Source organism: Somniosus microcephalus, chromosome 2 (genome assembly GCF_052327205.1).
Source record: "Somniosus microcephalus isolate GS21.2 chromosome 2, FLI_Smic_1.0, whole genome shotgun sequence".
NCBI lineage: Eukaryota > Metazoa > Chordata > Chondrichthyes > Squaliformes > Somniosidae > Somniosus > Somniosus microcephalus.
This window is the reverse complement of record NC_140988.1, coordinates 52,965,789-52,977,892: the sequence shown is the minus strand read 5'-3', so window position 1 is coordinate 52,977,892 and position 12,104 is coordinate 52,965,789. Positions and strand designations below refer to the sequence as shown.

Genomic DNA, 12,104 nt, shown 5'->3' with positions numbered 1-12,104 from the left:
CTATCTGTTCCCCTTACTATAGAATCCCCTACCACTATTGCTCTCCCACTCTTTTTCCCCCCTTCCTGGGCAGCAGGAGCACCCCCAGTGCCAGGAAGTTGGCTGCTGCTGCCTTCCCCTGGTGAGTCATCCCCCTCAACAGTATCCAAAGCGGCATACCTGTTTGAGAGGGGAATGGTCACAGGGGTCTCCTGCACTACCTGCCTGCTTCTATTGCTCCTCCTGGTGGTCACCCATTTCCTATCTTCCTGTGCAGCCCTTCCCTGCGGTGTGACCAACTCACTAAACGTGTTATCCACGAACCTCTCAGCATCGTGAATGCTCAACAACCCATCCACCCGCAGCTCCAGCGCCTCAATGCGGTTTGCTAGTAGCTGCAGATGGATGCATCTCTGGCACACGTGGTCATCAGGGGCACCGGCAGTGTCCCTGAATTCCCACATAGAGCAAGAGGAGCATATCACGGGGCTGGGCTCACCTGGCATGACCTTCCCTTTACTTAATTTAAATTAATTTACTATCACCAATTAAAAATATCTCTAAGGCGCTTGTATAGTCTACCAACAGTCCCTGCTACACCAGAAAAGACCCTAGTAACTATAAACTACAGAGTTTAAGTTTAAAAAAGAGAAATACTCACCAACCAATCACTTACCTGCTCCCTGGTGACGTCACACTCTGATTACTTTTTACCTCTCTCCTCTGCTGTTGATTTGGTGGGCCTCGGTCTTCGCGCCGGTTTTTATACCGGGCTCACCTCCTCTCTGCTGCCGCTGCTCCCTGGAACTGGTCGGGCCTCGGTCTTCGCGCCGGTTTTTATACCGGGCTCACCTCCTCTCTGCTGCCGCTGCTCCCTGGAACTGGTCGGGCCTCGGTCTTCGCGCCGGTTTTTATACCGGGCTCACCTCCTCTCTGCTGCCGCTGCTCCTGGTCATCTGGTTGCTGATTACCTGAAAGCATAAAGGCACAAGATTCGTGTTAAGGTGAGGGACGGGGGACAAGGAATGCAGGCAGTATCAGGAGCTGGAAAGTGGGAAAGGCTTGTGGTGTGAGGGAGAATCGGGATGAGAGAAGGAGAGGGGATGAACATACCGTTGTTGCCCCCAAGGGGATCGACGGCCACGGCGCCCACCACCTGCTGCCCAATGACTCTCAGCACTCGCTCCTCCAGGTCTGTAAGCTGTTGGATATGTGCTTCACCCCCGTCTGTTCGTTCCTGCTCCCTCCTACTGTGGCCCAGCTTGGCCTGCAAGAGAAAGGAAAGTGTGTGAATGAGTGTGCAGCTGTGTGTTTGGGAGATGTGCCTGCCATAGTTGAATAGCTGTGATTGTAGGCAAGGCGTGAGATGTGGATGTGAGTTTTAGTAGGTGGAGATGCGTGGTGGGGGTGTGGTGGTTTGTGCAGTGTGTACAGACTGAGGTTCATAGAAACATAGAGATAGGAACAGGAGTAGGCCATTCGGCCCTTCGAGCCTGCTCCGCCATTCAATGAGATCATGGCTGATCTTCGTCTGAGATCTTAGCTGATCTTACCAGTTCAGTACCCCGTCCCTGCCTTTTCTCCGTAACCCTTAATCCCCTTAGCCTTCAGAAATATATCCAATTCTCTCTTGAAAATATTTATTGAATTAGCCTTCACAGCCCTCTGTGGCAGGGAATTCCACAGGCTCACCACTCTTTGAGTGAAGAAATTCTTCCTCATCTCTGTTTTAAATGATTTGCCCGCTATTTTTAGACTGTGGCCCCTGGTTCTGTGCTCCCCTGCCATTGGAAACATTCTCTCTGAATTCAGCCTGTCCAGGCCTGCCATAATTTTATATGTTTCGATGAGATCCCCTCTCAATCTTCTAAACTCCAGTGAGTACAAGCCCAAACTATTCAATCTCTCCTCGTAGGTCATTCCCGCCATTCCAGGTATCAGCCTGGTGAATCGCCGCTGCACTCTTTCCATGGCAAGAACATCCTTCCGCAGATGGGGCGACCAAAACTGTACACAATACTCCAGATGCGGTCTCACCAGCACCTTGTACAGCTGTAGTAAGGTATCCCTATTCCTATACTCGAACCCCCTTGATATGAAGGCCAACATACCATTTGCCTTCTTAATCGCCTGTTGCACCTGCATGCTCTCCTTCAGTGACTGGTGCACAAGAACACCCAGGTCCCTCTGCACTTCCCCATCTCCCAATCTATTGCCATTTAGATAATAATCTACCCTCCTGTTTTTACCCCCAAAGTGGATAACCTCGCATTTATCCACATTATAGTGCATCTGCCACGTATCCGCCCATTCCCCCAACCTGTCCAAATCGCACTGTAGCCTCCTGACATCCTCATCAGAGCCCACCCCTCCTCCTAGTTTAGTGTCGTCAGCGAATTTGGAAATATTGCATCCAATTCCCTGATCCAGATCATTTATATATATTGTGAACAGCTGGGGTCCCAGGACAGATCCTTGCGGCACCCCGCTGGTCACTGCCTGCCACTCCGAAAACGAGCCGTTTATTCCAACTCTCTGTTTTCTATCCGCCAGCCAGTTCTCTATCCACGTTAATACTTTGCCCCCAATTCCATGAGCCTTAATTTTGCATGATAATCTTTTGTGTGGAACCTTATCGAAGGCTTTCTGGAAGTCAAGGTACACCACATCCACTGGCTCTCCCCCATCTATTTTACCAGTTACTTCCTCAAAAAATTCCAGCAGATTAGTCAAACACGATTTACCCTTTGTAAATCCATGTTGACTCTGTCCGATCCTTTCCCCATTTGTCAAGTGCTCCGCTATTTTATCCTTAATAATGGACTCTAGCATTTTGCCCACAACCGATGTAAGGCTTACTGGTCTATAATTCCCTGCTTTCTCTCTACCCCCCTTTTTAAATATTGGGGTAACATTAGCTACCCTCCAATCCACGGGTACTGTTCCCGAGTCAATGGAGTTCCGGAAGATGATCCTTAGAGCATCTGCTATCTCCAGGGCCACCTCCTTAAGTACCCTAGGATGTAGTTTATCAGGCCCCGGGGATTTGTCGGCCTTCAGTCCCCTCAACTTACCCAACACCATATCCCTAGAGATACTAATTTCTGTCAGCTCCTCCCTCTCATTAGTCCCTATGTTTGCCGATATTCCTGGGAGGTTATTTGTGTCCTCCTTTGTGAATACAGAACCAAAGTATGAGTTTAATTGGTCTGCCATTTCCTTATTCTCCATTATATATTCTCCCGAATCGGACTGCAAGGGACCGACTTGGGATTTAACCAGTCTTTTCCTCCTGATATACCGATAAAAGCTTTTGCAGTCTGTCTTTATGTTTGCTGCAAGTTTACTCTCGTATTCTATTTTCCCCTTCCTGATTAATCCCTTTGTCCTCTTTTGCTGTATCCTGTACTGCCCCCAATCTTCCGGTCTGGTGCTTTTTTTTGCCAGTTGATATGCCCTTTTTTTTGATTTTATGCTGTCCCTAATTTCCCTCGTTATCCACGGTTGAGCCACCTTTTTAGGTTTATTTTTATGCCAAACCGGTATAAACATGTTCTGGAATTCTTCCATTCTATCTTTGAATGCTTGCCATTGTCTATCCACTGTCAATCCCCCCAGACTTGTTGAAGCATGTACTCACCCGGACCACCTGAGTGAGGTGGTTGAATTTTTTACGGCACTCTGTGAGAGTCCTGAGGACCACACTGCTGGCAAGACGCCCTGGGCCACTTCCTTCCACGTTGCCCTGAAGACCTGGGGCAGTGGCCTCCTGCCAGCGGCCGGGAACAGCACTGCCCTCCTTCTTTCCGCGACCAATGCCTCCAATGTGTGGTTGCTGAACCGGCGAGCTCTCTCCCTGGGACTGGGATCAGCCATGAGGATAAGAGATGTAGCTGTTGAGTTGCTTGGAGGTTGCCTTCAGAGCCAGCAATGAGGTTGTGCAGAATAATTGAACCTCCCCTTTAAGAACTGGCAGGAGCCAGTGTGAATGATGAGTCCCGATTGCAGTGCACCTGAAATTGGTTATCGCTTTGCGGGTAGCGCCCCGCTCTCTGTGTGTAGCGCCCCGCTCTCTGTGTGTAGTGCTCTAAGTTAGGTGATTAGCGCTTGATTTAGCGCTCCAGTTCTCATTGGAGCACTAACAATCAATTTAGTGGAGGTCAGAAGGATTAATGCCTGCCGCTTTTAGCGCCCCAACCGGGGCGATACCGAATTTCTAGCCCCATGATCCATGAATGAATCCACTTGGCTGTCCTAGGCATAGAAATAACATGCTTTGAGAGTTGTGCAGTATTAAATAGACCTTCATATATCATCATCTCCTCCAGTGGTGTGCTAACAGATTCTTTTTTTTTCAGGTGGAAATAACACTGCAGGATATCAATGACAATCCCCCTGTATTTCCTACCGATGCATTGGATCTCATCATTGAAGAAAACATTGGGGATGGGTTTCGAATATTACAACTGTCGGCTACAGATGCAGATGAGGTAGGTACTGGGTCTCCTGATTTATTATCTGTTTTCCACAAAGAATTTTAGTCCCATATAGATAGATTTTTAAATTTTCTTTTCCACTAAGTTTCTCATGAAAATCTGGTGAAGGGCTGAGGCCCATACTGCAGGACAGCACCAAAGTTAAAATGAATAGAAAAAAAGACCAGGTAAATCAAGAAGTAGTGATTGGATGACACCAAGCTTGGGTTTTAACATTCTGTAGATTGTAGGAGGCAAAAAAAGATTAAGGGGGAAAAATTGGGTTGATTTGCACCTCTCATTAGCGCTGCTAACGGGGCACAAATCCCCTAGTGCCCGGGCGCAGCACGGGGCCGCTAACACCTCCCGCGAAATTCAGCGGGAGGTTAATGGCGGCGGTAGCTGGTAGCGCTCCGCTGCGCCGCCGGTGTCACCGTGCGAAGCGCCCCGCTTGCGCCCTGGCCGCAAACTTTGGTTGCGCCCCCTGACCTATCGCCGGACGATATATCCAACAGGGTCAGGGTGCCGTTTTTGCAGCCGTGATGGCGCTACTTAAAGGGCAGGTGTCGGGCGACCATCTTTTTTGGCTGACTGCCAGCACCTGGCCCCTTCCCCTTTTTTCTTCAAGGTGCCAGCCACAATCGCTCCTCTTGAGTGCCGGGCTGTTTTCACAGCTCCCCCCTCCCCGGTGGTCTAACAGTGCTCTGGTGCGCGCAGCGCTAGCCCCCTCCCCTTTAATCAGGGGAGGGGGCCTGCAATGATGCGGTGCTACGTGCTGACACGCGCCGCGCTTTTGCACGTAGCGCCACAATATTCAGTTGTAGCGCCCCAAGAAGGAGGGGGGGGCGCTTTTCGGTAGCGTTCCACCTCCAGCTTGAGGCGCTGCAACTGAATTTCAGGCGGACGGGTGCTTATTTTAACGTTAAGGCAACATTAGTGCCCCAAAAGGTGCGACACCAAATTTGTCCCCCTAAGTCTGGCTGCACTCTGGGTTGGGAATAAATCCATGACGAACAAAGACCTAAAGGTAAGAGAAAATACGGAGGACAAAGTTAAGAGAAGGAATATTTTAACGCTTTGTAATTTAATGAAATCAGCGGTTCTGGTATTAAAAAGAATGTCTACATTGTTTTCCTTCATTTTCCATCAACTTGAACACACTCCACCCTTCAGGCTCTTAAACATTTTGGTCGAACATTAAAGGAAAGTATTTCTCAGTAAGCAATGAATGCAGAATGTCATCAGTATCCATTCACTTAATGCAAATGTCCCAGAATGTTGAGTCTTGGAATTACGTTCCAGACTTCTAGAATTCCACATTTATTAAATATTATGCAATATTCAACAGACAGCCAGTAAACATGGCTTCAGTCCATTTCATTCTAATATTTATGGGAGAGTGATTTATTTGGTACCAGTGCTAGCACACTGCACAGATATCAGTTCTAACATCTCCAGTGTGAAGTTATTCTTGCTGTTATAAAATTAATAACCTAATTTTATGAATGCAGAGACAGGGGGCTGTGACAATGCATAATGAAAAATCAGATGGCTGAATATTAATCTGCTGTTGATTTTACTCATTAGAAAGCTCACAAAGGAAACTAAAAAGATTCACGGCAGCCACACATCCCGGGCGGATGCCTTAAACAAGCACCGGGCCTGCTCCACTTACGATTCTTCAGCAGGCCCCACTATAATTCTGCTCCTGCGGTAAATGAGCCAGCTTAGATTCAATTGGGCTAAATTCAGCCATTTGCTGTTCCGTTGCACTCAAACCAAATGGTTCACTTCCATGTACAAAAGACATTCAAAATGGCATGCCCAAAAAACATCGTAATTGCTAATGCATGTGGCTGTGCACATACACTGTTGTGTTTTTATTTTGAAGAGAAGGTAGATTGAAAGTAATCCTGGAAAAATTCCAATGCCCTACAACTCTCCACCATCTCCCCTGCCCCCACCCCCAGCCTAGCCACATATTTAGATGAACTCAGATAATCCCATGTAACACTTTTGCAGGCACGTATGAATGGCATATAATCACCATGGCCCTGAAGTTACACCACGGGATACCAGCATATTAGTGCATAACACATTCATTTGAAATTCTTCTCCCTGCTATTTTAATGGCGATTTTAACTATAAATTTGAAATGAGCTAAAATAGCGGGGAAAGGAATTTCATCTGAGCACGTAGTCCCGGTATTTCTCTCCTATTCACCTGGGAAATGCTCAGTTCCTAGGGGCAAAGGAGAGGAAAAAGAGGTGAAGGCTCATGATGCTGGGTCTCCATCCCTTTGCGCTGTCCCTGGATTTCCTGGGCTTTCCCCAATGGGGTGGGGGGAAAGGATGTTTGTGCCTACGGTATTGCAAGGCAAAGGACAGGCATGCAAATAAGGGGAAGGGGGCAAACTTTGCCCTCCTGTCTCATTTTCCTTAAAGTTTGCTGAAAGGAGCACCTAAAAAAGCTGTCGCTATCTCTTGCTCCTGGCCACCCATCAGATTGGAGGGTCTGAAAGCACTAGGCAACTAGACAAAGAAGGCCTAAAAAGGTAAGTGGCTTTATTTTCCAACAGGAACCCTTTAGGTCCTCAGGGCTGACACCTTCTGGCTGGTGTTTTTTGATAGCGACCAGAATATCCCGCAGCTGATGGTCATTATTGCTGCAGGAGTCACAGGGGCTGGCTTTGTGCCTTCAATTCTGGAAGCAGAGCCCTGCCAGAGGACGGGCCCACACTGAGGGCATTCTAATCACCTCAACCTGCAAATCCAGGCGAGTTTGGATCAATTCAGCCACAATGCACTTCAGGTGTGCTAGGCCTAATTAACGTCGAGGCAGAGTGGGGAGAGGAATATGGGTGCTGTTACGTGTTCATACACGAGTATCCCACAGTGTAATTTTCAGGCACCATCAGGACTAGCTAAATGGCTCTTATTGTCTCATTCTTATATCACTGAGTATCATTCTAAGTCAACAATGATACATTTTAATGCATTATGACTAACAGGGCCAAATGGCCACAGTCATATCACCCCTGTTGTATCCGTGTGTTAATGGAGACACGGAATGCAGGAGTTGGTTTAACAGGTGTTTACTGAACAAAGTCTGGAGGTGAACTAAAAGATACAAGACGCTATACAGGCTTATATACCCGAGTGGTCACTACCGGTATTACAGTACACAGGGGCTCTTAAAGGTACATACACTACAATTCCTCCCCTTTTAGATAATTAGTACATAACATTTTAAGTAATCATTAATTAACATGTTTACAAGAACAATAATCTACACATTTGCTGCAGTTAATCAATTATAAGTCAGTCTCTCTGGAGGCTTCCTGACTTGGTCCAGATAACGCCTCGGTGGTGTAGTAGTTTTCGGTGGTGTAGTAGGTTCTTTTGGCAAGGTCGATTCGGCTTGAATGCCAGTGTCGGGTTCATCTGGTTCCAGTGTCACCGGATCGGAGGTAGATACTATGGGTATCTCTGCTTCATCATTAGGCGTATAGAGTTGTAGTGTAGGTTGTCCCTTTTCGGATGACTCTATGATCTGGTCAGCATGGCGCCTTATTATGCTTTCTCCAATGTCCACGGTATACATCAGCGGTCCTAGTCGTGTGCAAATAGTTCCAGGCTGCCATTTCTCGGTACGGTAGTCCCGGGCCAAAACTTGTTGACCTATCTGGAAGGTTCTAGTTGGCCTTTCATTCATGCCTTGAAATTGCCGGTTCTCTACGTCCCTTCTGATGTTTGGCTTGATCAAATCCAGCCGGCATCTTAGTCTTCTATTGAAAAACATCATGGCGGGAGTTTGGTTTGTAACCACATGTGTTGCATTCCTGTACGCAAACAAGAAGTTATCTACCTTATGTTGTAGATTTATGTCTTCATTACCCATGGCCTTTATGGCCTTCTTGAAGGTCTGGACAAACCTTTCAGCTAATCCATTGGTGGCGGGATGGTATGGGGCGGACGTGTAGTGCTTAACCCCATTGTTTTTTAAGAACTTCCTGAATTCTTAGGACACAAATTGCAGTCCATTATCAGAACAGATCTGTTCAGGCAGCCCATTCCTGGCAAATATGGCCCTTAATACTGTGATGGTTTTTCCCGTGGTGGTGGAGGACATCTTTATTACCTCCGGCCACTTGGAGTGTGCATCAACCGCGATTAAGAACATTGAGTCCATAAATAGACCAGCAAAGTCGATATGTACCCTTTGCCATGGAGATGAGGGCCACTCCCATGAATGTAGAGGGGCTTGTGGTGGGGCGTTTTGGACCTTCTGGCATCCTAGACAGCTCTTGGTCATTTCTTCGATGTCTCCATCGATACCTGGCCACCACACAAACGCTCTGGCTAGGTTCTTCATTTTCACTCCACCCAGATGCCCCTCGTGAAGCTCCTTTAGCACTTTATCCTGGAGTTTGGGTGGAATCACCACTCTGGATCCACACATCAAGGTTCCTCGGCACACTGACAGCTGTTCTCTTCTTTGCGAGAATGTTGGCAACAGTGGTTCGCCATGTGCTTGCCATCCCTTCACCGTTAAATCGTAGACTCGTGAGAGAGTCGGGTCATTTCTCGTTTCCTTTTCAATGGTAGAATTTGTTACTGGTAGACATTCCACTATGGTCGAGTGGAACATCTCCACTGGGTCCACTGCAGGTGCTTCATCTACCGTTGGCAACGGTAGGCGCGATAAACCGTCAGCATTCCCATGCTGTTTTGATCCTTTGTATTCTATGTCATACTGGTGTGCCCCTAGGAAAAGGGACCACCTCTGTAGCCTTTGCGCTGTCATAATGGGAACGCCCTTTGTAGGGTTGAATATGGAGACGAGGGGTTGATGGTCAGTCAACAAGGTAAATTTTTGTCCGTGTAGGTAATGGTTGAATTTCTTCACTCCCCACACCAGGCTGAGTGCTTCCCTGTCGATCTGGGCATAGTTACGCTCAGCTGAGTTCAATGAGCGTGACGCAAAAGCTATCGGCCGCTCCGAGCCATCAGGGAATCTATGCGATAATACCGCTCCTACGCCGTAAGGGGATGCATCGCACGCCAGTCTGATTGGCAGTGATGGGTTGTAATGAGCCAACACTTCCTTGGACGTGATCAAGCCTTTGCATTTATGGAAGGCACGTTTACAGTCTTCGCTCCATTTCCAAATTACTCCCGTTTGTAGCAGTGCGTTAAAAGGGTGCAGAACAGTTGACAAGTTCGGTAAAAATTTATGATAGTAATTTATCAATCCCAGGAACGACCTTAATTGTGAGACATTTTCAGGTGCTGGGGCTTTTATGACCACTTCAATTTTTTCAGGTGACTTATGCAACCCTTCTTCGTTAATTATATGGCCACAATATGATATTTGTTTCTGGAAAAATTCGCACTTGGGGCGATTTGCTCGTAGGCCCCACTCTCTCAGCCTAGTGAGCACCTGCTCCAAATTGGCAAGGTGCTCGTTGTCGTTTTCTCCTGTTACAAGGATGTCGTCTAGGTAGCATTGAGTCCCCGGAATCCCTTGCAGGACTTGCTCCATAGCTCTTTGCCAGATAGCTGGAGCTGATGCTACTCCGAAAACCAGTCGATTGTACTGGTACAGGCCTTTGTGTGTGTTTATCGTGAGATACTTTTTAGAGGCCTCCTCAACCTCCATCTGTAGATATGCCTGTGCCAAGTCAATTTTGGTGAAACGTTTCCCTCCGAATAGTGAGGCGAAAATATCTGGATACTGTACCGCGTGAAGGACCGGGTTTACAGTCACCTTGAAGTCCCCACAGATGCGAATTTTTCTCTGTTCTTCAGATTTATCATTATTCAACGTTTTCTTCATGACCGGGACGATGGGTGTTTCCCACTCGCTCCAATCTACCTTGGATAACACGTCTGATCCTGTATCTAGCTCCATTTTAACTGGGGACCCCGCTATCGTGAGGGTAACCCAAATGGTCTGGTAATCTTCTTTGGCAATTACATTATGTAATTTGAGACAGCTTAGTCTCTTGTTTCCGGAGTTGCTATCGCTCTTCTGGTCTTCGGAGCTACTGTCCGTCATCATTTGTACCTTTCTGTACTTTTCCTTATTGATTTTTTTTCTGTCAGTGGATTTTTTGTTTCCAGATCAACATACACGTGCAATGTGTCCCATCTTTCCGCATTGCCTGCATGCTTTGTCCTTGAACCAGCAGTCCCTCTGGTCATGGGTGTATCTGCCGCAACGATAACATCTCTCGAAACCCCGTGTCATTTCATGGGTGCCGAAGTCCTGTGGCTTTTGCTGTATCTCTGCAGCTCCTCTTGCTGCTGCTTCATATGATACAGCCACACTGAAAACCTTGTCCAGTGTCAAATCTTTCTCAGAAAGTAGCCTTTTCTGTGTTCCTTCACTTAGGAGACCGCAGACGAATTTGTCTCGTAGAGAATCTGGCAGTCCTGCCCCGAATTGGCAGTGCTTTGACAGCTTTCTTAATTCGGTGAGGTAATCAGCATTACTTTCATTCTTGTGCTGATTCCTCCTGAAGAATTTGAATCGTTCCACTATCAGCAGCGGTGTTGGGTTTAAGTGCTCCTGTAGGGTATCAACAATCTCCTTAAAATTCTTGTCCATCGGTTTGGCTGGAGTGATTAAGTTTCATAACAGCCCGTATGTCCTTGCGCCCATCAGATTTAGAAGTACCGATGCCTTTTTATCATCCTCTACTTCATTCGCTGTGCAATATACCTCCACTCTTTCCACATATGTGGTCCAATCCTCCATATCATTATCGAAAACAGTAATATTGTCAGTCTTAGGCATCCTGAAAATCAAAAATAGCGCCTCCCGCGCTTTCCCGCCGCTGCTGACAACGCTGTTCTCTGCGATTTTTATTTACACAGATATTTTTTTAATAGTTGGAGACTCGTTCCCGCCGGACTCTCTGGGACTTTTCCCTCCCTCTGCTTGGTCCGAACGCCGACCTGCTTTGCAGCGCTGGCCGTCTCCCGAGTGCTCCACCCTCCGTCTCTGTTTGCCTCCGCCTTCCGACTCGCTGCTCGGCCCCGCTGCAGAGCTACCCGATCGAGCCCCAGCCCGCCGCCCAGGAAGGATTAGTGCAGTACCTGCCACCAGCCCGGCTAGCTGGTGAACTTACAGTTTTTTGTTTTTTTTTCTTCGACCTTCGTCTGAGGAATCGATCTCCTTGAGGTGCTGCCGAATTGCAGGTAAGTCCGTTTCCAATTCGTCGCCACTGTTGTATCCGTGTGTTAATGGAGACATGGAATGCAGGAGTTGGTTTAACAGGTGTTTACTGAACAAAGTCTGGAGGTGAACTAAAAGATACAAGACGCTATACAGGCTTATATACCCGAGTGGTCACTACCGGTATTACAGTACACTGGGGCTCTTAAAGGTACATACACTACAACCCTCAGCAGGTCATTTATTTAAGCTTCTGATCTACATGGCTGTAAATATATCCTGAATGAAAATTATCCTCACTGGGAATTTCCTCGGGGATTCTCCCAAACTGTTGCTGTAACTTCAGCAGAAGATCGGCGGAAACCCCATTTACATTGTTAATCCAGGGTTTCTGCCGGAATTACGGCGGTTGATTGAGACAACCTTCCCCCCCACCCCACCCAAAGAAATTGTATTTTGTTATTCAGT

At 47.4% G+C, this 12,104-nt stretch overlaps 1 protein-coding gene across 2 annotated transcripts in view; it reads left to right on the top strand.

Moving 5' to 3' along the window:
* fat4 (FAT atypical cadherin 4) overlaps positions 1-12,104 on the top strand; it is a 434,764-nt gene that overhangs the window by 208,592 nt on the left and 214,068 nt on the right. For both annotated transcript variants that reach the window (XM_086009513.1, XM_086009521.1), the window contains exon 3: positions 4,338-4,469. In XM_086009513.1, the coding sequence (XP_085865639.1) occupies positions 4,338-4,469 (132 nt within the window). The remainder of the gene's footprint in view (positions 1-4,337; positions 4,470-12,104) is intronic.